The 22,316-nt window shown below is 37.1% G+C and overlaps 1 protein-coding gene across 4 annotated transcripts in view; it reads left to right on the plus strand.

Moving 5' to 3' along the window:
• The window catches only part of MAP3K20 (mitogen-activated protein kinase kinase kinase 20), a 167,547-nt gene that overhangs the window by 69,220 nt on the left and 76,011 nt on the right, over window positions 1-22,316 (plus strand). For all 4 annotated transcript variants that reach the window (XM_070242022.1, XM_023622009.2, XM_001499196.6 and 1 more), the window contains 2 exons: window positions 4,457-4,544; window positions 19,212-19,313. In XM_070242022.1, coding sequence (XP_070098123.1) covers window positions 4,457-4,544; window positions 19,212-19,313 — 190 coding nt within the window. The remainder of the gene's footprint in view (window positions 1-4,456; window positions 4,545-19,211; window positions 19,314-22,316) is intronic.

Consider the following 22,316-nt stretch of genomic DNA (forward strand, 5'->3'; position numbering starts at 1 on the left):
TGCTATGTGGAGGGAATAGCTGTTGACAACCAGGGAGGAAGACCTGTTCCTAATGTAAGGTGTAAATAGGGCCTGCCAGCCTAATGATGTGGGTCTTCATAACTATTGCTTTCATTAGAATGCTGTCTGTAGACCATAGACAATAGATTAATAGAATGCTGTCAGTACCTTTACTTTCACAAAAGGAAGTGAACTAATTTTTATTTATAATTTATTTATTACATAAATACATATAGGCTACATCAATGGAATGTAAAATAAGCTTTAAAAACACAGAATCCTTAAGGGTTCTATGGCAGCACTCCACAAGTAAAGAAACAAATTTAAATTTGGGATTGGCTTGAAAAAACTGCCGGTTATAAAATAAATAAGTCATGGGGATATAATGTGCAGCATGGTGATTACAGTTAATAATACTGTAGTGTATAGTTGAAAGTTGCTAAGAGAGTAGATCTTAAAAGTTCTCATCACAAGAAAAGACAGTTTGTAACTATGTAGGTGACAGATGTTAACTAGGCTTATTGTGGTGATCATTTTGCAATATATACAAATATTGAATCATTATGTCATACACCTGAAACTAATATAATATGTCAGTTATATCTCAGTTTCTGTCAAAACAGAAAAAAAAAGTTTTGAATTGCAGGAAAGGGATTGCTCTGAAATGAAGATATAAATTATTTTAAAATGTTATTTTAAAGCTGTTGAAAGTACTTTAAAAGAAGGAGATTAAAACTTAAATTCCCTTAACTTAAATTTAGTTAAATTATGACATTTAACTTCTGCTCCCTGATTGAATCAGCTCTTTGGAACCTGTGTGGTGGTCGACTTCTGGAAACATGGCAAACTGAGCTAATGGCTCATCTCCTCATAGAAATGCATAGAAATGCCAGACAAAATAAAACTAACAAAATACCCACCTCCTCCCCAGCCCTATTAACAAACTAAAACCTCTGTCATTTTTCCTATAAAGAAAGAAGAAAAGAAATGGGAAGGGAGGAAAAGAGAGAGGGAGGGAGGAAGGAACCGGTCCCCGCTGGAAGCAGTCGGAGCTGTCACGTATCTTACTGAAACTCTGATAAGGACGTGACTGTTAGACGTTTTTATGGACAGACCTGTGTTTACTCCACTTCTCACATTGGGACTCCTTGTTTTATGGAGAGTCTCCGAGCCTGAGGTGAAACTGCTGTAGTCTGTCAGTCTTTCCCTAGATCCTCTAGTCCTACTCTGGAAAACTACTTATTTATCCCAAGGATATTTAGACCTTGGGTTGTGTAACTTTGGGATGATTATTGTATATGTGTGTATGTGTGTGTATATATATATGTCATCATTCATTTCTGCCAAAGTCTAGAAGAGCATTTAAAGAATTTTTTTCATTGTGGTCAAATAAAATGTAGAATCAATATGACTGAAGTGATCAATTTTCATCAAATTTTGTTGAAAATAAATGACTTTTTTTGTTTTCAATAGTGTTAAAAGATATATTTACTTTTTTTTTTTTGCGCAGTGGACCATTATTTTAGCCTTCCTCATTATTATGTTTCCTTTCTTAACAGGCAGGACTTTTTTAAACCACTAATCCATTATTTGAATGGGCAGTCTATGTGCTAGAGTATCCCAGAGTTTAAATCAGGACAACAACAATTTAAGGAGAAGTTATTTACTGCATGTTTATTACAACCGTTTCATTCATGAACTGTTGGCAAGCAGGTGCCGATAAAGGCAAATCTACAGAATACATCTGCTTGCCATCAGATGCTGACTGCTCAGCTCAGGTTTTAGTAATGTGACTAATCCCACAGTTATTTCTATGGGAGCTTGTTTGAATTGCTAACATCGTGATATCTCTTGGCCTTCATTTATTGCAAATACCACTTATTTATTTAGTCTGTTTCTGTTTATTATTAGCCCATTTCCACAAAACTAGAACAGCACCCTAAAATAGTATGTTGTTTTCATGATGTTAAATCAAATTCTTAGTTTATTAAATTAGAACCTAAAGTCTAATTCCATAGAAATGTCTTTCACTTGCAAATTATACTGCAAGAGTATAGTTTCCGTAACCGTAAAAAATTTTAAAAATGAGCACAACAATAAGACACAAAGATAATGGTTGTTATTTTGATATTAGTATATGCCTACCCATGAGCTGTTAGACATGCTTACCAACGCTTGGAAAGATAAATCGTCTCTCCAAGGTACCACTTGATAGTATCTTAAAGGTAAATATGAAAATTAGCTGGAACACTGAAAATCCATGTCATGCTGAATTATAAAATGGTCATCCAGGATTCAGAATGTTCTTGTATTTATTCTTTATTAATACAAACTTTCTTTTTGCTGAGGAAGGTTCTCTCTGTGCTAACATCTGATGCCAGTCTTCCTCTAATTTGTATGTGGGTCGCCACCACAGCCTGGCCACCGACAAGTGGTGTAGGTCTGCACCCAGAAACCGAACCTGGGCTGCCAAAGCAGAGCACACTGGACTTAACCATTAGGCCATGGGGCTGGCCCCCAGTACAAACATTTTAATGGTCACAGAATTTAGATACCCCAAGGAATATACCAAAACGTACCAAAGAATAAAAAATAACACTCCTTTCTTTTGCAAATACTGGTCCAAACATTAATGCTCTAATCACATTGAACTCCATGCTTTACTCACAAAGGGTTCATCTGCCACTTAAAAATAGGGGAGGCGTATGCTTTCCAAACTTCACATGAACTCTGTTTTTACAACAAAGTTCATTTATTTCTCAATGAGTAGAATTGCCATATGGTTGAATAATTGTATCACCCAATTAGTGCATTTTCTTCCTACTTGGAAATCTATGCTATTAGAAGAAGGTTGCTTGATGAACACAGAACTCCTGCATGCAGTAGGCACTCAGTGAATGTGAGGGAGTTGTTCTAATAGCCCCTTCAATACCTATATTACCAAAAGAAAAACATTGTCAAAACAATCTTGATAAATGCCTCATCCCATCAATGATAATTTTATTTTTCAAACCATAGATTGTTTCTTTTTTTTAAGATTGGCCCTTAGGTAACATCTGTTGCCAATCTTTTTTCTTCTTCTTCTCCCCAAAGCCCCCCAGCACATAGTTGTATATTCTAATTGTAGGTCTTTCTAGTTGTGCTATGTGGGATGCCACCTCAGCATGGCCTGATGAGTGGTGCCATGTCCATGCCCAGGATCCAAACCAGCGAAACCCTGGGCTGCCAAAGCGGAGAGCACGAACTTAACCACTTGGCCACTGGGCTGGCTCCCATCAATGATAATTTTCCTTTCTCTTGGTTCTGTATTGACCCAATGCGAACCCTCAAAATTCTGTTTTCTACCTAGCTAGTTATTTGAACTTCAAAGCAAATTTCACAGTGTTTTTAATGAAATCTCAAATCTTTCTGTGAAAAAAATTATAACAACATATTCATAGTGTGCAGATTCCCAAAGGGGAGTCCCCTTTCTGACCAAGGCATCTCCATTTATCCTCAATTGCTGACATTCTTCTTCATGATCCCCTTTCTAGGATGAGGACTTATAAATCTTTATTTACTTACTGCCAATAACATGCCTTTCATTTAAAAATATTAAACATTTTTTGTATTTAACTTACACGATTGTGTACCTAATTGTATTTATAATTCTTGGTTAGCTGTATTTTATCTCCACAAAAGTAATAAAATTTTAGTGCCTACATGTGATTTAGTTAATCTAGAGAACATCCTTCTATAGACATTAGCAGAGATACTCTGTAGTATCTCTGTTTTTTCACTTTAAAAATTGTCTAGTAAATATAATCTATTTTTTACCACTTGACTCTGTAGTACAGTTTTCTAGTATTTAATACATTTCAAAGTGTAAAGTATGGTTTCCCTATGAAATCACCACTGGAGGTCAAGAATCCACCTTTATATCCTTTCCAGTACCTTGCATACAATATGAGAGCAGTAATATATTTTGAATGAATGATTGGATAAATAATATAAATGGGTGTCACCTGAATCTATTCAAGTACTAGTTAGGAAACCCCAGCTTAATTTTGTCATGACTATTCATCCAACTGATAGAAGTTCAGTCTTGCTGCAGTCTCCTAGAAGAGACATTGTGCAGAAAAAGTCTATGTGACTATTAGGAAGAGGGCTTTTAGAGTAAATAAATATGTCGTCTCCCCTATTGCGTCATCTTCCTTCATTGTCTCATGCTGGCTCACCAGTAAGCACCTCTTGTGGCCGCTTCAACCCCATTTCCTTTTTAAATTTTCAGCAAGCTTCAGTAGAAATTCTTCAACTTTCAAGAATGCTGCCAAAGGCAGTTTTCTCAGCATCACCTACTTGTTGAGCACATATATATCTTTGTAAATGTATGCAAAAGAAAATTGAATGGAAATCTATTTGTAAAACTTTTATAAATGTGAACTTTTATGCAGTTTTGTATTTGATTTTTGTACAGGCAGAAATACTCAGTGTCCTCAGTCACAGAAACATCATCCAGTTTTATGGAGTAATTCTTGAACCTCCCAACTATGGTATCGTCACAGGTAGGAACTCATTATTTGACTTCTTTCTTTCCCCAATTACCTGGCTTTAGAGTCCTTAATATGCTAAAATGCTTAATATTAGGTTCAGTCATGAATTGTGTGCTACTGTCAGATGTCACTTTTGTTGCTATAAAGCATTAATAAAACTGATTATATCAATATAATTAAGAATAGTGTTTCTACTTCTACCCATGTTTAATTGTGCTAATTATATCTGCATAAATGCTATTTAAATGCACTTGCAGCTGCAATACCAATATTTAAGGTGCCATTTAACTAAAATTTCATTTAATTAGTTGAAATGAGCGATGTTTTTTGTAACTCTGTGACCTTTCACAAATTAAGATTTCTTGAGCTATTCGTGTTGTAATTCTTTGCCAGCCATCTTAATCCCATTAGAGCGTTCTTTCTTCAAGGTCTCTGACATGAGAACAGTATTTTTCAGGTTGGTCATCTGGGTTGGTAATGACCTTGATCTAAATTATCACGTAATTTGGAGCAGCAGTTTATAACTGATGAGAATACCCTTTCCAAAAAGGAGCACACAGAAAATTTTGCCATATAAAAAGAGAAAGACATATTTTTAATACTTTATACTCATATTTCTATAATCCAGTGAGTAGCATTGGGTCTATAAGTATAATGTTCAATTTTACAATAAATAACTTTGATCAGTTCTTTATCATGGTAGTTCTTTGATTAAAACAAGACAAACAAGAAAACCTGAAAAGATTAGTCCTGTGTTCTTCTACTGTAGTGCTAAGAACCTGGATTGTCTTTGTAGAAAATAACAACAAAACACCCTCAATAAAAAGGATTGGATTGGATACTTGCTAATAAATTATCTCATCTAATACTTACAATAACCCTGTGAGATAGGTAAAATAATTTCTATTTTACAAATAAGAAACTAAAACTCTAACTTAAGTAACTTTCCCAAGGTCACCCAGCTGGTGCTAGAACCAAGAGTGGTATAAATTCCTCAGATTGATTTTATACAGAAACTCCTCTGGTATGCAAGCCAGGTTCTGCAAGCTGTGCGCACACTGCTTCTTAAGCTCAGAAGGACATGGTTGCTGTTATTTATATCTTCCAATGCAGGCAGTTTAAAGTGCTTTTATTCTGATAGATAGCATTTTTACCTAAGTTCTTAAGTGGAGGGAGTTTTATTCCCAATTAGCTGTCTTTAGATCTATGCTTAAAATAAGGTTTGTGGCAGTTTTTATCTTGAGCTTATACATTTCCTATTAACTTAAATACCCAAGAATGGGTTATATTGTTAGGGTGTAAACCATGCTTAACGTTTTAAATCATATTTCTGGTTAAAGTTAAACTCTGCCTCTGACCCAGTTACTAGCTTGCTCCTTCTTTCCTAGTCCATTGTATTTACTTTTTACTAGTTATGTTTATCTTATAAATCTGAATCCAGTTTTCTGATCCTTGTTTGTGACTTGTTATTTTTATCAGGCAGATGAAAGTGTGATGCTCCAAAGAGACTGGAAACTCTGCTTCTTGTCTTGTACCCTTGATGTTTAATGCTTTTGCAGGGAAGATTTTAGGTTTAACTAACTCAGTGGTGAGGTGAGGATGAGGAGTAGAAAAAGGGACTTGAGTCATGGTGTGAATCCCTCTTTCCAAGAGTTTACTCTCAGTCCCATGGAGGATGTGAAACCCATTCATTCTTAGCCAGCATATTCAACCCAGTCTTCTCACCCGAAAGAGGGAAAAAGAATCCAAGTAGCTGGATGAGTAAGTTTGATTTTATTTAGTTTTTTTATAGGCTAGGCAGTTTTTTATGTCATGCCACCCCTCTAGCATTCCCTGCTCATACCTATACCTACCCAAAATCTTTGGTTGTAATTGATTGGTTCTTGTTAGATCTATATCTACTAAGTAAGCAACTGTTAACATTAAACATTTCTTTAAAACTTCACAAGTTTCAGAATTGTGAGGTAGCAGTAACTTGTGTATTTATAGCTCTTTTATTGACCTATGAGATTGATTATTAAAAACACCTCTTAGCCAAGTTTTGGTGTTTTAAGATGTATTAATTTGATAAGATTCTCTTTGTTCCTAGAGATACTAGTTTTAATTAAGTGTTTGTTTATAGGTATCTACCAAAGAAATATGTGAACTTTTCAGACAGCCTTCTGCAGCATTGGGATCAAGGCACGCTCTGTGCAGGGGTGGCAGTACATATGCCAACTCAGCCAATTGTGGGAGATCACATGGGTGGGGAATGAGAGCACTCATCCTGCCTCTTGAAATGAACACAAATAAGTCTTAGTATGGGGAGGTTAACAGAGCAAGAGAGCCAGGCAGGCACACTGACCTTGATCACCCAGCCTAGCTAGCCCCCTCTCTTTAGCACCCTGTCATCTTTCTCGGATGTTGGGGTTTTGGGGGGGGGGGGAGACTTGAGTGACTTGAATCCATTCCAAGTTGAGTTTCTTTGTTATAGAAAAGGTTATTGCAGCAGGCAGCTGTTGTCACTCATAGTGAGGACTTGAAAGAATGATTTATCAGAGTGATGAAATGGAATGAACAGTGGAATGGGAATTGGAAGATGTGAGATCATGTCTGGATTCTACCAAAGCTGCATAGATGGGTCCCTGATTATCCATGTCTTAGTTTTCTTATATGTGAACGAAAGGACTAGAAATAGATGATTTCTGGGTGAGAGAGTGTATGAGTATGTGTGCACTTGTGCATGTGTGTTTGCTGAAACTTTTCATCAGACTTATAAAACCTGCTTATAAGGGGACCTGGGGTAGAGGCCAAGAGGCAGCTGCCACTTTATTTCTCTTGGAAGGGAAGTGAACATCTTTCTCACAGATCCACGAGGAAATGGAGTGACTAGAACCTCAAACTCCAAAGTCAAAAGAAAAGATACAAGAATGGATCATATTTTCTTTGATCTTTGAAAACTTCCTACTTCTGTACTGCTCCCATTCTTCCCTGGGAGGAGAAGGAAGGGTCGTTAGACACTAAATCATGTAGCTCCCTTGTAACAAGCCAGATTGGAGAGGAAGCCTGCATCTGTCCCTGGGGCACACTGGGTCCCAGGCTTCCAGAGAAGGTGGTGTAGGAGCTCCGAGGCCTGGACATCACATCTTTGTGCCCTGGGGCTGCTATCACTTCAAGTTTATAACCCATTCTACATTACTTCTTATCATAGTCTAAGAGAAAATACTAGTTCTTCACGATTCTTTAACAGGCCCAAATTCTCATTAAGTTCAACCTTGGAAGACATATTTATGTTTAAGTGCCCAATCTCATTTCCTTTAACTTGATTGTGATGTATTTTAAGCACAGATACATCTAGTTTGCATGCTTTGATATTGTGTTGGTCTTTTCTTATTAGTCAGTTAGAAACAAGTGTCTTGTTGTAACAAATTCCAGACATTTGCCCAAATTCATTTGTCGTCTTAGTTATAATCCAAACTAAGTTTGGCCTTGGTGCTATTTTATTACAAACAGATTTCATGGGCGGCTGGCCCTGTGGCATAGTGATTAAGTTTGGCATGTTCTGCTTTGGTGGCCTGGGTTCACAGGTTCAGATCCCAGGCGGGACCTGCACCACTCATCAGCCACACTGTAGCAGCAACCCACAAATAAAAAGTAGAGGAAGATTGGCACAGATGTCAGCTCAGGGCTAATCTTCCTCAAGAAAAAAACAAGATTGGCAACAGATGTTAGCTCAGGGCTAATCTTCCTCAGCAAAAAAAAAGAGAGAGAGAGAGATTTCATGGTAATGGTATTTGTTTCAACAATACTGACTATATGTTTACGTTTTTCAAAGCCAGTTATTGTTGCTGTAAGACTCAAAGGGAAAAATTATCTTAGAAATCAAAAGGGAATGTTTAATTAATGTGGTTCTTTTTTTTTTAAGATTTTATTTTTCCTTTTTTCTCCCCAAAGCCCCCCAGTACATAGTTGTGCATTTTTAGTTGTGGGTCCTTCTAGTTGTGGCATGTGGGACGCCGCCTCAGCATGGCTTGATGAGCGGTACCATGTCCGTGCCCAGGATCTGAACTGGTGAAACCCTGGGCCACCAAAGTGGAGCTCGCGAACTCAACCACTCAGCCATGGGGCCGGCCCCCTAATGTGGTTCTCAATGACTCTTTTTTTAAAGAATTAAAACAAATACTTTATACTGAAGTCCAATAAACTACTTTCTAGGGACAAATTAAGTGATTCGAAAAGTATAGCCATGTGTGTATATGGTGAGTCCTTAATTTCTAATGAGAAGACCAAAAGGATGAAAGAATTAAATGCCTTTCTAAAATACTTTATCTACCCACATATTTAAAGATCACATTTTATATGAAATAATGTAATAATATTGTCTTTCTTGCACCCTCACATTCATGAAACAATTTCATTTAATAATGTATCTTCTACATCCATGTTTTTTTCATCATCAGAATCAGTTTCTAAGTTATCTTAACATGGTTTTCAGAGTACATCTCTTACGGAAAAACACAATGCTGTGTGTCTCCTCTACTCTCAACCCTCTGCTTCACTTCAGGCCCTTGAGATCACCAAGCATGTGGTACTTTTTCCCACATTGATTCGGCAACACCAGCCCGGTGTCCTACAGTTTAACGCATTTCTAACATGATCTGCCTGGAGATGGCATCACATGCCGCAGGTGAAAGTTCAGTCCCACAAGACTGCCCTCTCCCTGAGGACAGATGCCAATCACACGTCCATGTGGTCACCTGTGCTTTTGACCCGCTGGCTAAAAATGGGAGGTCCCAGGATGCCCTCTTTGGATTTGATTAAATGTTGGAGCAGCTCACAGAACCCAGGAAAACAGTTTACTTACTAGATTGCTGGTTTTATTACAAAGGATATTAAAGGATAAAACTGAACAGCCAGATGAAGAGATACACAGGGGGAGTCCGAGCACAGGAGCGTCTGTCCCCTTGGAGTTTGGGGTTAGCCATCCCCCCAGCATATGGATGCATTCTTGTCCACCAATCTGGAAGCTCTCTGAACCCCACCCTTTTTGGATTTTTATAGAGGCTTCATTATGTAGGCATGACTGATTAAATCTTTGGCCTTTGGTGATTTTTAACCTCCATCCCTCTTTCTTCCCCAAAGGGTGGGGAAAGGGGGTGCTGAAAGTTCCAACCCTCTAATCAAGTGTTGGTTCCCCTGGCAACCAGCTACATCGTTAGGGGCTTTCCAAAAGTCACTTTATTAACATAAACTCAGATGTGGTCGAAAGGGGTTTGTTATGAATAACGAGACACTCCTTTCACCTTTATGGCTCTGGAGCTATTTCAGGAACTGAGGACAAAGAACAAATATTCTAACAAAGATGCTCCCGTCACTCTTATTGCTTAGGAAATTCCAAGGATATTAGGAGCTCTGTACCAGAAACAAGATGAAGACAAATATATATTTCTTAATATAAATCACAATGTTACAAATCATCTTCACTGTAGTCTAAGATGTTCAAGATATAATAGTTTTTGGATCTCTGTATGATCTGTCTCTGGATATTTATCCCAGGCTACAAGTACTCAATGGCATAATGTTAGGATTTTTGGATATTTGAGTCCCATAAGGTATAATTGTAACCATAGCCATATTTCTTTTTAAAGTGATCTTTAGAAGATTTGTTTTCAATGACATCCCGCTCTTGCAATTGAGAGCTTATAGGTCCAGAAATACTTACTCTATGTGTGTTACATTTAGTTGCCTCTTTTTTTTGTTTGTTTCTTATTCATACAGGTGACCTCTGTTAGACTTTAAAAACTAGCTTTGATTAATGTAATCTCAGGCTCATGTATTTCTCTCCAAATATGTTTTGTTGTTTAAAATAAAGTAGTTGAGACAGCATCCTATAATAGGAGAGATTTTAGAAGTATCTCAATATAAAGTGACTCACTCTCTTCTGAGGGATAATTTTTTTGGTGATAGAGGTAAACTTCACTTCATGTTGGGCATCTGCACTAACTCTTAAAGGTCATGAGACAGTCTTCTACCAAATGCTGTTTTAGTAACCAAAAGCTATTCCAAATGGTATATCACCAGAGATGCTTTTATTTATAGAAGGCAGCTTAATTGTCTGGAGTATATGATAGTACAGGCCACTAATGCCTTTTTTCTTACATTGGACCAACTATTTCATAGTAAAACTTAAAGTTCTTCTCTTCTTTGCCATTTCTTTATTCATCTAAGGTTATCATTGCAATTTTATGCTATTTGACTGATAGCCATTATATAACTTTGATGTCAAAGTAAAAGTTACACAAAAAACAAAAAATATGAGTCTTATCCACCGAGATAATTAATGTTTTACTAGGAATATTAGTATTCCCAAGGAATAATTTCTCATGATAACATACATTTAATTGCATGAATCGAATTTGCTTTCAGAATATTGTTCCTACTTTATGTCTTTACAGAGAAGAAATTTTAAAAAGCTACTTTTTGAAATTATTAGACGTTGTCATTACAATGTTGATAATTATTATAAATCATTGAAGTTGGAATGGAGTAATTATCAGCCTCCCAAAATGAGGATCAGCCTTTCTCCAAATTGGCGTTTAATATAAAAAGTAATTTTCTAGGAAGGATTTCCAGCTATGGATGAATTAGGAGATCGGCAAATGCTCTCCCCCAAAGCATCTATAAATCTGGACAGAACTTTTGGCACTCTGGAAATTGACCAAACGCATACACAATCTGAGAAGATTTTGTGCTTGAAAAACTGCTGAATTTGGATTCACTTGCCTGATGCACATAAACAGCCAGTTAATTACAGCATCAGCCTTTGGGAAAAGAGATCAGCTTTATTCTGTGAGGTCTGCAGGGAGACAGGGGTGTGCCCTCAGATCTTTCTCCCCAATGCAGGATTTGGGATGAAACTTAAGAGGTTAGGGAGAACAGCCTGGCCCAGGGACAGGTTTTGATGGGTAGACTTCAAGCATTTATGGTTTTAAACATTTATGACATGGTTCTAAACATTTATGATGAGATTCTAAACTTTTATGATAGAGTTCTAAACATTTTTGATGAGGTGGGGAAGGAATTTTAACACTGGATCTTCCTGGATGAGAGACCCCTTGCTTCTGATAAGAGTCTGACTTCCAAGTTCTGGCCCTGTCCCCCATTCTTGGGTTCCATGGGAAGAAGGATCTTTGGTTCCACAGTCATTTCAGGTCAAGATTTCTTCTTTTGTGCATGCTCTGGCTACGTGGCTTTGCAGATTTTCTGAAAGGCACTTCTTAGTCACTCTGTTGATAAGAGGTGGGGTCAGTTGAACTGGTCCTGGAGGGCCCGTGGTTACAGTAACAGTGGGACTGAGCAGTGCTTTTGCCTGGGGTTGTTCTCATTCTTCTTACCCCACCCCTGCCCCAGCTCAATCAGCACAAAGGGCAGGCCATGAGGATTGGCAGCTTTGTTGCCATAGCCAAAGTGTGACCTGAACAAAGGGTTGTGACTGGGGTAAATGTATTCCTGGCTGAGGCCATACATGTGCAGAAAAGAATGGACAGGGCTCAAGCTATCCACATACCCTTGTCAGTCTTGAGGCTACATGAATATGAAAAGGAGACTAAAAAGGCCTGGTGGAAAGTAAAAGCTAGGGTGAATTTTGAATGTGCTCCCACTACTTATACACAGATCCATCAGCCCAGGGTTTTTAAGCACAACTTCTGTCTAATCATTGACTGATCATTAACCTCTGCAGATATAGGACAGCTCCTATAAAAGAACAGGCTTAGAAATAAAAGAAAGATTTAAAAAACCCAGAAAACTGAGCACAGACATCACTGGGGGGCACACTGTAAATTTCATCAATTTAGCCCAAGCAAGTTAGTAAAGAAGCAAACAGAAACCATCAAGAACAACTTTCAGGGCTGGCCCAGTGGTGCAGCGGTTAAGTTCGCACCTTCTGCTTCGGCAGCTCAGGGTTCACTGGTTTGGATCCCAGGTGCGGACATGGCACCACTTGGCAAGGCATCCTTGGCAGGCATCCCACATATAAGGTAGAGAAAGATGGGCACAGATGTTAGCTCAGGGCCAGTCTTCCTCAGCAAAAAAGAGGAGGATTGGCAGCAGATGTTAGTTCAGGGCTAATCTTCCCTTAAAAAAAGAAAAAGAAAAAAATGACAACTTTCAAGGAGAAAGTCAGAATTCAGACTTGCTACAGTACATTATCTAAACTGTCCAAATTTTTTTAAAAAATTACAAGAAATGTAAAGAAACAGAGATGTTTAACCTATATTCAGGAAGAAAAACCATCAATGGAAGTAGTTTCTAAGTGTCCCCACATATCAGATTTAACATAGAAAGATTTCAAAGCATCAATATGTTCAGAGACCTCAAGGAAACTGTGTTTAAAGAATTAAAGGAAAGTATGAAAACAATGAATCAAACAATACAGAATCTCATCAAGTAAATAGAAATATATGTATTTTTTTTTTTTTTTTGAGGAAGATTAGCCCTGAGCTAACATCCATGCCCATCTTCCTCTATTTTATATGTGGGACTCCTGCCACAGCATGGCTTTATAAGCACTGTGTAGGTCCATGCCTGGGATCCAAACCAGCAAACCCTGGGCCGCTGAAGCAGACCATGCAAACTTAACCACTATGCCACTGGGCCAACCCCAATATATATATATATATATTTTAAAAGAACACCATAGAAATTCTGAAGCTGAAAAGACAATAATTCAAATGAAAGATTTTCTAGAGTGACTTAACAGAGATTTGAGATAGCAGAAGAAAAAAATCAGTGAACTTAAAACAGGATCAACAGAAATTATCCAGTCTGAAAAAGAGAAAAAATTTGAAAAAAAGATGAAAAGAACCTCAGAGACATATGGGACAACACCAAGTATACCAATTAACGTATGATAGCAAGAAGAGGAGAAAAGAGGTGTAGAAACACATAAAAATAGAGAATAGAAACATATTTGAAGAAATAATGGCCAAAGATAACTTCCTGAATTTGATAAAATACATTAATCTATATACTTGAGAACTCAGCGAACTCCGAGTAGGATAAATGCAAAAGAAACCCACACCTAGGGGCCAGCCCAGTGGCATAATGGTTAAGTTCATGTGCTCTGCTTTGGTGGGCTGGGGTTCACAGGTCTCGATCCTGGGCACAGACCTAAACACCACGCATCAAGCCATGCTGTGGTGGTGTCCCACATACAAAATGGAGGAAGATTTGCACAGATGTTAGCTCAGGGCCAATCTTCCTCACACACACACACACACACAAAAGATGCACACCTAGATACATCATGGTCAAACTGTTGATCATGACAAAGTGAAAATCTTGAAAGCAGTAAGAGAAAGATAACTTCTCATGTACAAGAGAACAGCAATATGATTAATGGCTAATTTCAACAATGACCAGCTAACAACAGTAGAGGCCAAAAGGCAGTAGATAATTAAAGTGCTGAAGGAAAAAACTGTATTCAGCAAAATTATCTTTTAGAAATGTAAGCAAAGTAAAGATGTTCTTGGATAAAAGGATGAGAGAATCTGTTGCTAGCAGTCCTGCTTCCAAGAAATACTAAAGGAAGTCCTTCAGGCTAAAACAAAATGACAACAGATAGTAATTCAAATCCACGGGAAGAAATAAAGGATACTGGAAATGATAAATATATGAGTGAAAAAAAGATTTCATAAATGTACTTCTTCTCATTTCTTCTCTTAACATCTTTAAAAATGTAAGATTGTATAAAGCAATAATTATAGCACTGTTTTGCTGACTTAAAACATATGTCACATATAGATTACAGTAATAGCATAAAGGATGAGGGAAGGAATGGAGCTATGTTGGAGAAAAGTTTCTGTGTTTTACTATAAATTAATCTGAAGTAGATTGTGTAAAAAGATGCATTTTATAATCCCTTGAGCCACTACTAAGAAAGTCCACTCAAGAAATGTAGAAAGAAGTCAACAGAAGAATTAAAATGATAATAAAATCATTAACACAGAAGAGGGCAGCATAGGAGAAACAGAGGACTGAGAAGGACAGGAGACATGTAGAAAACAAGATGCCAAAAATAACTCTAACCACATCAATAATTAAATTAAGTGTCAGTGGTCTAGGGGACCAGCCCGTGCATAGCAGTTAAGTTTGTGCACTCTGCTTCAGCGGCCCAGGGTTTGCCGGTTCGGATCCCAGGTGCGCACCAGACACCACTGATCAAGCCATGCTGTGGCAGGCATCCCACGTATAAAGTGGAGGAAGATGGGCACGGATGTTAGCTCAGGGCCAGGCTTACACACACACACACACACACACACACACACACAAAGAAAGTGTCAATGATTTAAACACCCCAGTCAAAAGACAGAAATTGTCAGACTGGATAAAAAAAGCAAGATCCAACTGTATACTGTGTACAAGAGACACATCTTAGATTCAAAGACACAAATAGATTGAAAGTAAAAGGATGGAGAAAGACATACCATGCAAACAAACCATGAGAGAACTGAAGTAACTATGTTAATTTTAGACAAAATAGACAAGAATATTACTAGAGATAAATAGAGTCATTTCATAATTATAAAAGGATCGATACATCAGAAAGATCTAGCAATTGTAAATGTATACACACCTAACAACAGGTCCTCACAGTACGTGAAGCAAAGACTGACAGAATTTAAAGGAGAACTAGGCAATTCAACAATAACCGATTTAGTATCTCACTCCCGATAATTGATAGAACAGCTAGACGGAAAATCAGCAAGGATATAGAAACTTGATAAACACTCTCAACCAACTCTACCTAACTCACATCTGTAGAACACTCCACCTAGCAAAGAATACATATTCAAGTGCACATGGAACATTCTCCAGAATACATGAGTTAGGTCACAAAAAGCCTCAGTATGTCTAAAAGAATTGAAATAATGCAATGTATGTTCTCCAGCTACAGTAGAATTAAGTTAGAAATCAATGCCAGAAATAAATCTTGGAAAGCCCCAAATATTTGGAAATTAAACAGCACACATTTAAATACCGAATGAGCCACAGAGGGAATCACAGTGGATTTTAAAGTATTTTTAGACAGAGAGAAAATTAAAATGCAACATATCAAAATTATAGAAGACAGATAAAGTAATACTTAGAAGGAAATTTATGATTTTAAACATCCATAGCCAAAAAAAAAAAAAAGTCTGAAATTGGTAATCTAAGCTTCAACCTTAATACTCTACAACGAGAACAAAATAAACCCAAAGCAATCCAATGAAAGGTAATAATAAAGATTAGAGCAGAATGCAGTAAAATAGAAAACAGAAAAATAATTGAGAAAATCAATGAAACTAAAAATCTGATCTTTGAAAAGATCCGTAAAACGGATAAACCTTTAGGTAGATTGACCAAGAAAAAAGAGAGAAGATACAAATTAGCAAACTGAGGGATGAAGGAGAAGACAGCACTAACGGCCCCTACAGAAGTTTAGAAGAATTGAAGGGAATGTTGTGACTAACTTTATGCCAACAAATCAGACAACTTAGATGCAATGAGCAAATTCCTAAAAAGATACAAGTGATCCAAACTGACTTAAGAAACAGAAATTCTGAACAGCCCTATAACAAGTAAGAAATTTGAGTTAGCAATTTAAAATATTTCCATAATGAGAAGCCCAGACCTAGATGATGATGGTGAATTCTATCAAATGTTTGTAGAAAAATAGCACCAATCCTTCCCATACTCTTTCAGAAAATATAGGAGCGGGGCTGACCTCATGGCTGAGTGGTTAGGTTCATGCGCTCTGCTTCAGTGGCCTGGGGTTTCGCAGGTTCGAATCCTGAGCGTGGACGTGGCACCGCTCATCAAGCCACGCTGAGGTGGCATGCCACATGCCGCAACTAGAAGGACCCACAACTGAAAATGTATACAACTATGTACTGGGGGGCTTTGGGGAGAAAAAGGAAAAATAAAATCTTTAAAAAAAAAAAAAGAAAGAAAATATAGGAGGAAGGAACACTTATCAACTTACTCCATAAGGCTAGTATTATCTTAATACCAAAGCCAAACAAAAGTATAATAAGAAAACTATAGACCAATATCCCTCATGAGCATGGATGCAAAAATCCTTAATTGCATATTGGTAGACTAAATTCAGCCACCCCTAGAAAGGATAATATGCTTTGACCAAATGGAATTTATCCCAGAATTGCAAGGTTGGTTTAACATCTGGAATCAATTAATGTAAAATACCGTAATAGATAATTGGATAAAAGACAAAAACTTTTGGACATACTACAGCACTCATTTATAATGATAATTCTCAACAGACTGGAATCGAAGGGAATTTTCTCAACTTGATAAATAGCATCTCCAAAAATCCACAGCTATTATCATACTTAGTGGTGAAAAATGGAATGTTTTTCCCTTAAGATTGGGAATAAGGCAATGAGGTTCGCTCTTGCCAAATCTATTCAACATTGTACTGGAGGTTCTAGCCAGTGCAATACAAGAAAAAGAAAATAGGGGCCGGCTCCATGGCCAAGTGGTTAAGTTCACGTGCTCCGCTGCGGCGGCTCAGGGTTCGGATCCTGGGCGCAGACATGGCACCGCTCGTCAGGCCGTGTTGAGGCGGCGTCCCACATCCCACAACTAGAAGGACGTGCAACTAAGATATACAACTGTGTACGGTGGGGGGAGGGTTTTGGGAAGATAAAGCAGAAGAAAAAAAAAAAGATTGGCGACAGTTGTTAGCCCAGCTGCCAATCTTTAAGAAAAAAAAAAGAAAAAGAAAATAAAAGGCATCCAGATTGAAAAGGTAGAAGTAAAACTGTCTCATATAACATAATCCTGTATGTAGAAAATCCCAAGAAATCCACAAAAAACTACTAAAACTAATAAACATGTTTAGCAAGGTCACAAGGATCCAAGATCAATATACAGAAATCAACTGTATTTCTATATACTGGGCATGAAAAATCTAAAAATGAAATTAAGAAACAATTCTATTCACAGTAGTTATAAAAAAGAAAATGGGAATAAATTTAACAAAAGAAGTGTAATACTTTTTACAATGAAAAGTACAAAATTTTGCTGAGAGAAAATAAAGATGTAGATAAATGCAGAGACATTATGTGTTTGTAAGACTCAGTATTGTCAAGATAGACAGTTTGACTAAGAATATATACAAGGAACTAATAGGCATGTGAAAAGATGCCCAACTTCATTAGTCCCCAGGAAAATGCAAATTAAAAATACGAGATACCACTAGAATTATACCCACTACAACGGCTGTAATCAAAAACACAGACAATGCCAAGTGTTGGTGAGGATGTGGAGAAACTGAAACCCTCCCAGCCTGCTGGTGGGAACATAAAACGGTACAGCCTCTTTGGAAAGCAGTTTAACAGTTTTTTAAAAAGTTAAATGTAAACTTACCATATGACCCAGCAGTTCCACGCCTAGAAACCTACCCAAGAGAAATGAAGACATATTTCCACACAAAGACAGGTCCACAGATGTTTATAAGAACATTATCGTAGTAGCCAAAAACTGGGAACAAACCAAATGTCTATCAACTGATAAATGAGTAACCAAATGTGGCAGATCCATCCAATGGAATATTATCTGCAATGAAAAGGAATGAAGTACCTATACGTGCTACAGCATGAAAGAGCCTGGGAAACATTATGCAAAGAGAAAGAAGTCAGACACTCAGGCCTCATGTTGTGTGATTCTATTTCTGTGCAATATCCAGAAAAGGCACAATTGTAGATTGAGAAAGCTGGGTTAAGAGGGGTGATTAACTGTAAATAGGCACAAGGGAACTGTTTGGGATGATGGAAAGCTTCTGAAATTGGATTGCGGTGGTGGTCGCCCAACTCTATAAACTTACTAAAAATCATCAAATATAGCCACTTATAGTGGCTAACTTTTATGGTACTTAATTTATATCTCAAAGTCGTTTTTATTTTCTCATCTAATCTTTATCTGTCCATCTACTTATCTATTTATTTTTTGGTGAGGAAGATTGGCCCTGAGCTAACATCTGTTGCCAATTTTCCCCTTTTTTACTTGAGGAAGAGTGGCCCTGAGCTAACATCTGTGCAAATCTTCCTCCATTTTGTATGTGGGAGGCTGCCACAGCGTGGCTTGATGAGTGGTGTGTAAGTCCACACCTGGGATCTGAACCTGCAAACCCTGGGCTGCCAAAGCAGAGGGTGCAGACTGAACTGCTACACCACCAGCTGGCCCCTCAAAGTCATTTTTAAAGGCATTTTCTCATATCTTGGCCTTTTGTGCTTGAATTTTGAGGGCTTTTCAAAATCTTGGTGCAACAAGGATTGATTTGTTTACATTGTCACATAAACCTTCTGACTTGTGTGTTTAATCTTAGCTATTTACATGCCTGCCTCTGTTTCAAATACCTTCTTCCACCACCTCCTTGTGTTTTGCAGTTCCATCTGAATGGCTTTTGATTTCATCCTCAGCTAAAGTTCTACTCTTCATTCTGTTAGCAGTCTTGTCTTGGACAGATTTCTTTCCAAGATCATATTAACTTTTAGAAACCACAGTATGGAACAAATTTTATATGCTTTTAATATCTTTTGTTAAATTCTTTAACACATTTTCCAATGAAAATATAAAGTCTTATTTCCGAAATGCACCTTGGTTTTAATTATATGCTTATCTTTCCTTTAAAAATAGAATATGCTTCTCTGGGATCACTCTATGATTACATTAACAGTAATAGAAGTGAAGAGATGGACATGGATCACATTATGACCTGGGCCACTGATGTAGCCAAAGGTAATAAAGCTTTGTGTATTCTTAGAGAATTGGTGGGAAGCACGTTCCTGTCCTGACATGGTGACTTAAATCGGATTTGTTGTTCTGTGTCTTTAGATGTTCTTCTTTTTTCAGACCAAAAGTAGCAAGAATTCTGCAACTTATTGTACAGATAATATTTTAGGTCATTGCCTTTCCACTCCTGCTTGCCTTTTCTCTCTCTTTTCTTTCTTTCCATAAAACCAGGTCCCAAGAAAATCAATGGCTCCATTTTTGCCACATTTTGTGACATTGTAATTGACCAACTTGCTTGATGTATTAAATGGAAACGTCGTAATTCTGTTCTTGTTCTGCAAGTCTCTCCTGAGACTCAGCATTCAGAAAATGTGATTTATTGCAGGATTAGTTCTACTCATTTTGTATACATAATAATATACTAAAAATAGTAACTACTTGTAAAAAAAAATATTTTGTTTGTTTTTCCATGTAAAAGCAATTCGGATTTTATTTTATATTTAATGTAAACTTGGAAATCACCCTTGGAAATAAAATATTTTTAATACACAAAATCCCTAAACAAAGTGCCCAGTTCTTTTTCTCTCATAAATTCCTGCATAGCCTAATGCTTTCTAAAGCAATTTAAATTCCATTTATTTTTATCTTTTTTTTCCATTTTCCTAACTGAATGTTTCTGAGTTTTATTTATAACTGTCAAAGTTGCTTTGGAAACAACTTAATCTAAATAATGAACACTGATAGTTACATTTGTATTCTAGCAACCCCTAGAAAGCAAGTGTGTCCACATTTTACTGGGGTAATTAACTCCTTTACATTTTGCTGCTCCAGTCTCTAGAGCATCTCTTTACAAAGCAAATAAGAGGATATTTAGCACTCAATAAGGAGAGCAAGTCACAGTTTGCTTTCACTGGGAAGTCACACAATGACTTCCAAAAGTAATGGTCTTTCCTTTGCAGAATTATCTTTCCTGTTTTAAATTTCGTCAACACCTGCCAAATTCCTCAAGTAGGGAAAATGAAAATTAAAAAAAAAGTTTGATGCTAAATGATACTGCTGAATGATATTTCATTACCTTATAAGAATAATAAGCTCTGTGTTTAGGATGGTGTACTTAAGGCTTTGGCTATGTTAATTAACTTAATTGTGTATTCATGCGTCAGGCGCTTCAAATCAGCCTTAAAAGTTCACATTCTTCAAGACATTTTCATTTAATATCATAGTCACTTCTCTGCCTGTCAGTAGTACACAGGGACCACCTGTTTGTAGCAGGGTGATATGCTATTATCAGGAGCTGCCTGAAGCATTGTGGAAATACACTTACATTAATGTAAATACTTTTACAAGCAGTCTTTGACTTAAAGCACTTCACCTTACAGACATTTGCATTTGAGGTGCTCAGCCAATTACACCCATGTTATTACTTAATGGCACTTAGGATGGATAGACAGCAAACAAATCAACTGACATCAGTCACTGTGCTTCCTGCTGTGCACACTCCACTTAAGCTTCCCTGGCCCCCAGCCTGTAAAGCTTGGCCCTCCCTGCCTCTTCCCCTGCATAGTCCCTGTCTGAGGGGCAGGTCCCTTGGCTCCCCCGGGGTTTCTCAAGGCTGCTGGCACTCTGTATTAGAAGGACAAAGAAGAGAAGGAACAGAACTAAGTAGCAAACTGGAACCAGAGGTAAAGGATAGGGATGGAGAGAATGGGAGTGGACCACGCGACAGTGTCCAAAACTGCAAAGTGCTAAAATAACTTTTTTGTGGCTGGTGAATTGATCTGAAAGGCAAGTTCTAGTGTGTTTGGCCTCAGGTGAGAAGAGTGAGGCAGAGAAGAGACTTGTTTCTTTAAAGTATCAAGAAATACTTAATATTTAAAATGGCCTATAAAAGGAAGAAGAAATCGACGCTTTTGGAATAACTTCAACCTCTCTGGTAAAGCTATGTGGAGAACTTGGAGATTATATAGGAAGGCTTGATTTTGTTGATTTCACTTCAGATTCAGCTATGTACCTTTCAGTTTGACCATGATTGAAGCCACTAAAGCAACAAGATGTTGAGAAATTATAGCATGAATAATTCATTTCAAGTAAGAGTTGATTCATGCATTTTGAAATAGGCATTGCTTAACATCACTGCTGAGAGAATATCTCCACAAAGCCAAAAAAAGATTCTCTTCTTTTTGGGTGGAAAGAGGAGTGGAGGGCAGACCAGCAAGTATATCTGAAATTGCGGCAAGTCAGTCAACAGTGCGTAAAAGGAACAATTAAAGCAGATAAACCTGGATCCAGTCTCAAAACCATCATCATTGATTCCAAATCTCCTCCCAAATGTCACCTGTCAAATCTTTTTTAGGAAATCTGGAGTCTTAACTGATGAAGGTATTTTTCAGCCTTCTTAATTGTTTACATGAAAATAAGACAGAATATAAATGGCTCTATAAAAACAAATTAAATAGAATTTTATGATTGTGATTATTACTGTGTTTATGTACACTAAATGTTCTATAAATGTATACTATACATTAAACACAAGTAATTTACGGTACTTTTTCTCATAATATCCGCCATGAGGAAGAAAAGTGCCTATTTTAAAGCTTTTGTACGTGAGTGTTGTTTTTGGAGATCCCTACATGTCAGCAAGTGTGTAAACTATCTGGTTCCACCTCTAATAGTAATTAAACAAATTCTACCTAAAAATTATTCAGGAACTTGATAATTAAAACAAGAGAGACGTAACTATGAAATTCAATTATAAAAATTATTAAAAGTTACCCAAGTTGTAGCTATTGAATTTTCACAGTTTGTAGTATATAGAACTTAATATTGGAAGAAAGATTTCCTTTATTCCAATTACATCTTGTTTAAAATCATTTTAATTACTAATACTTTTATTAACCTGATTCTCTTTAGTAATATTTTTATATACAGGAGTTTAAATTTTTTTATTCTATGTTCTTTCATGATTCTTCAATATATATTAATCAAAATAGAAGAAAAGTAATAGTTTAT

The sequence above is a fragment of the Equus caballus genome, chromosome 18 (assembly GCF_041296265.1).
Source record: "Equus caballus isolate H_3958 breed thoroughbred chromosome 18, TB-T2T, whole genome shotgun sequence".
Classification (NCBI taxonomy): domain Eukaryota; kingdom Metazoa; phylum Chordata; class Mammalia; order Perissodactyla; family Equidae; genus Equus; species Equus caballus.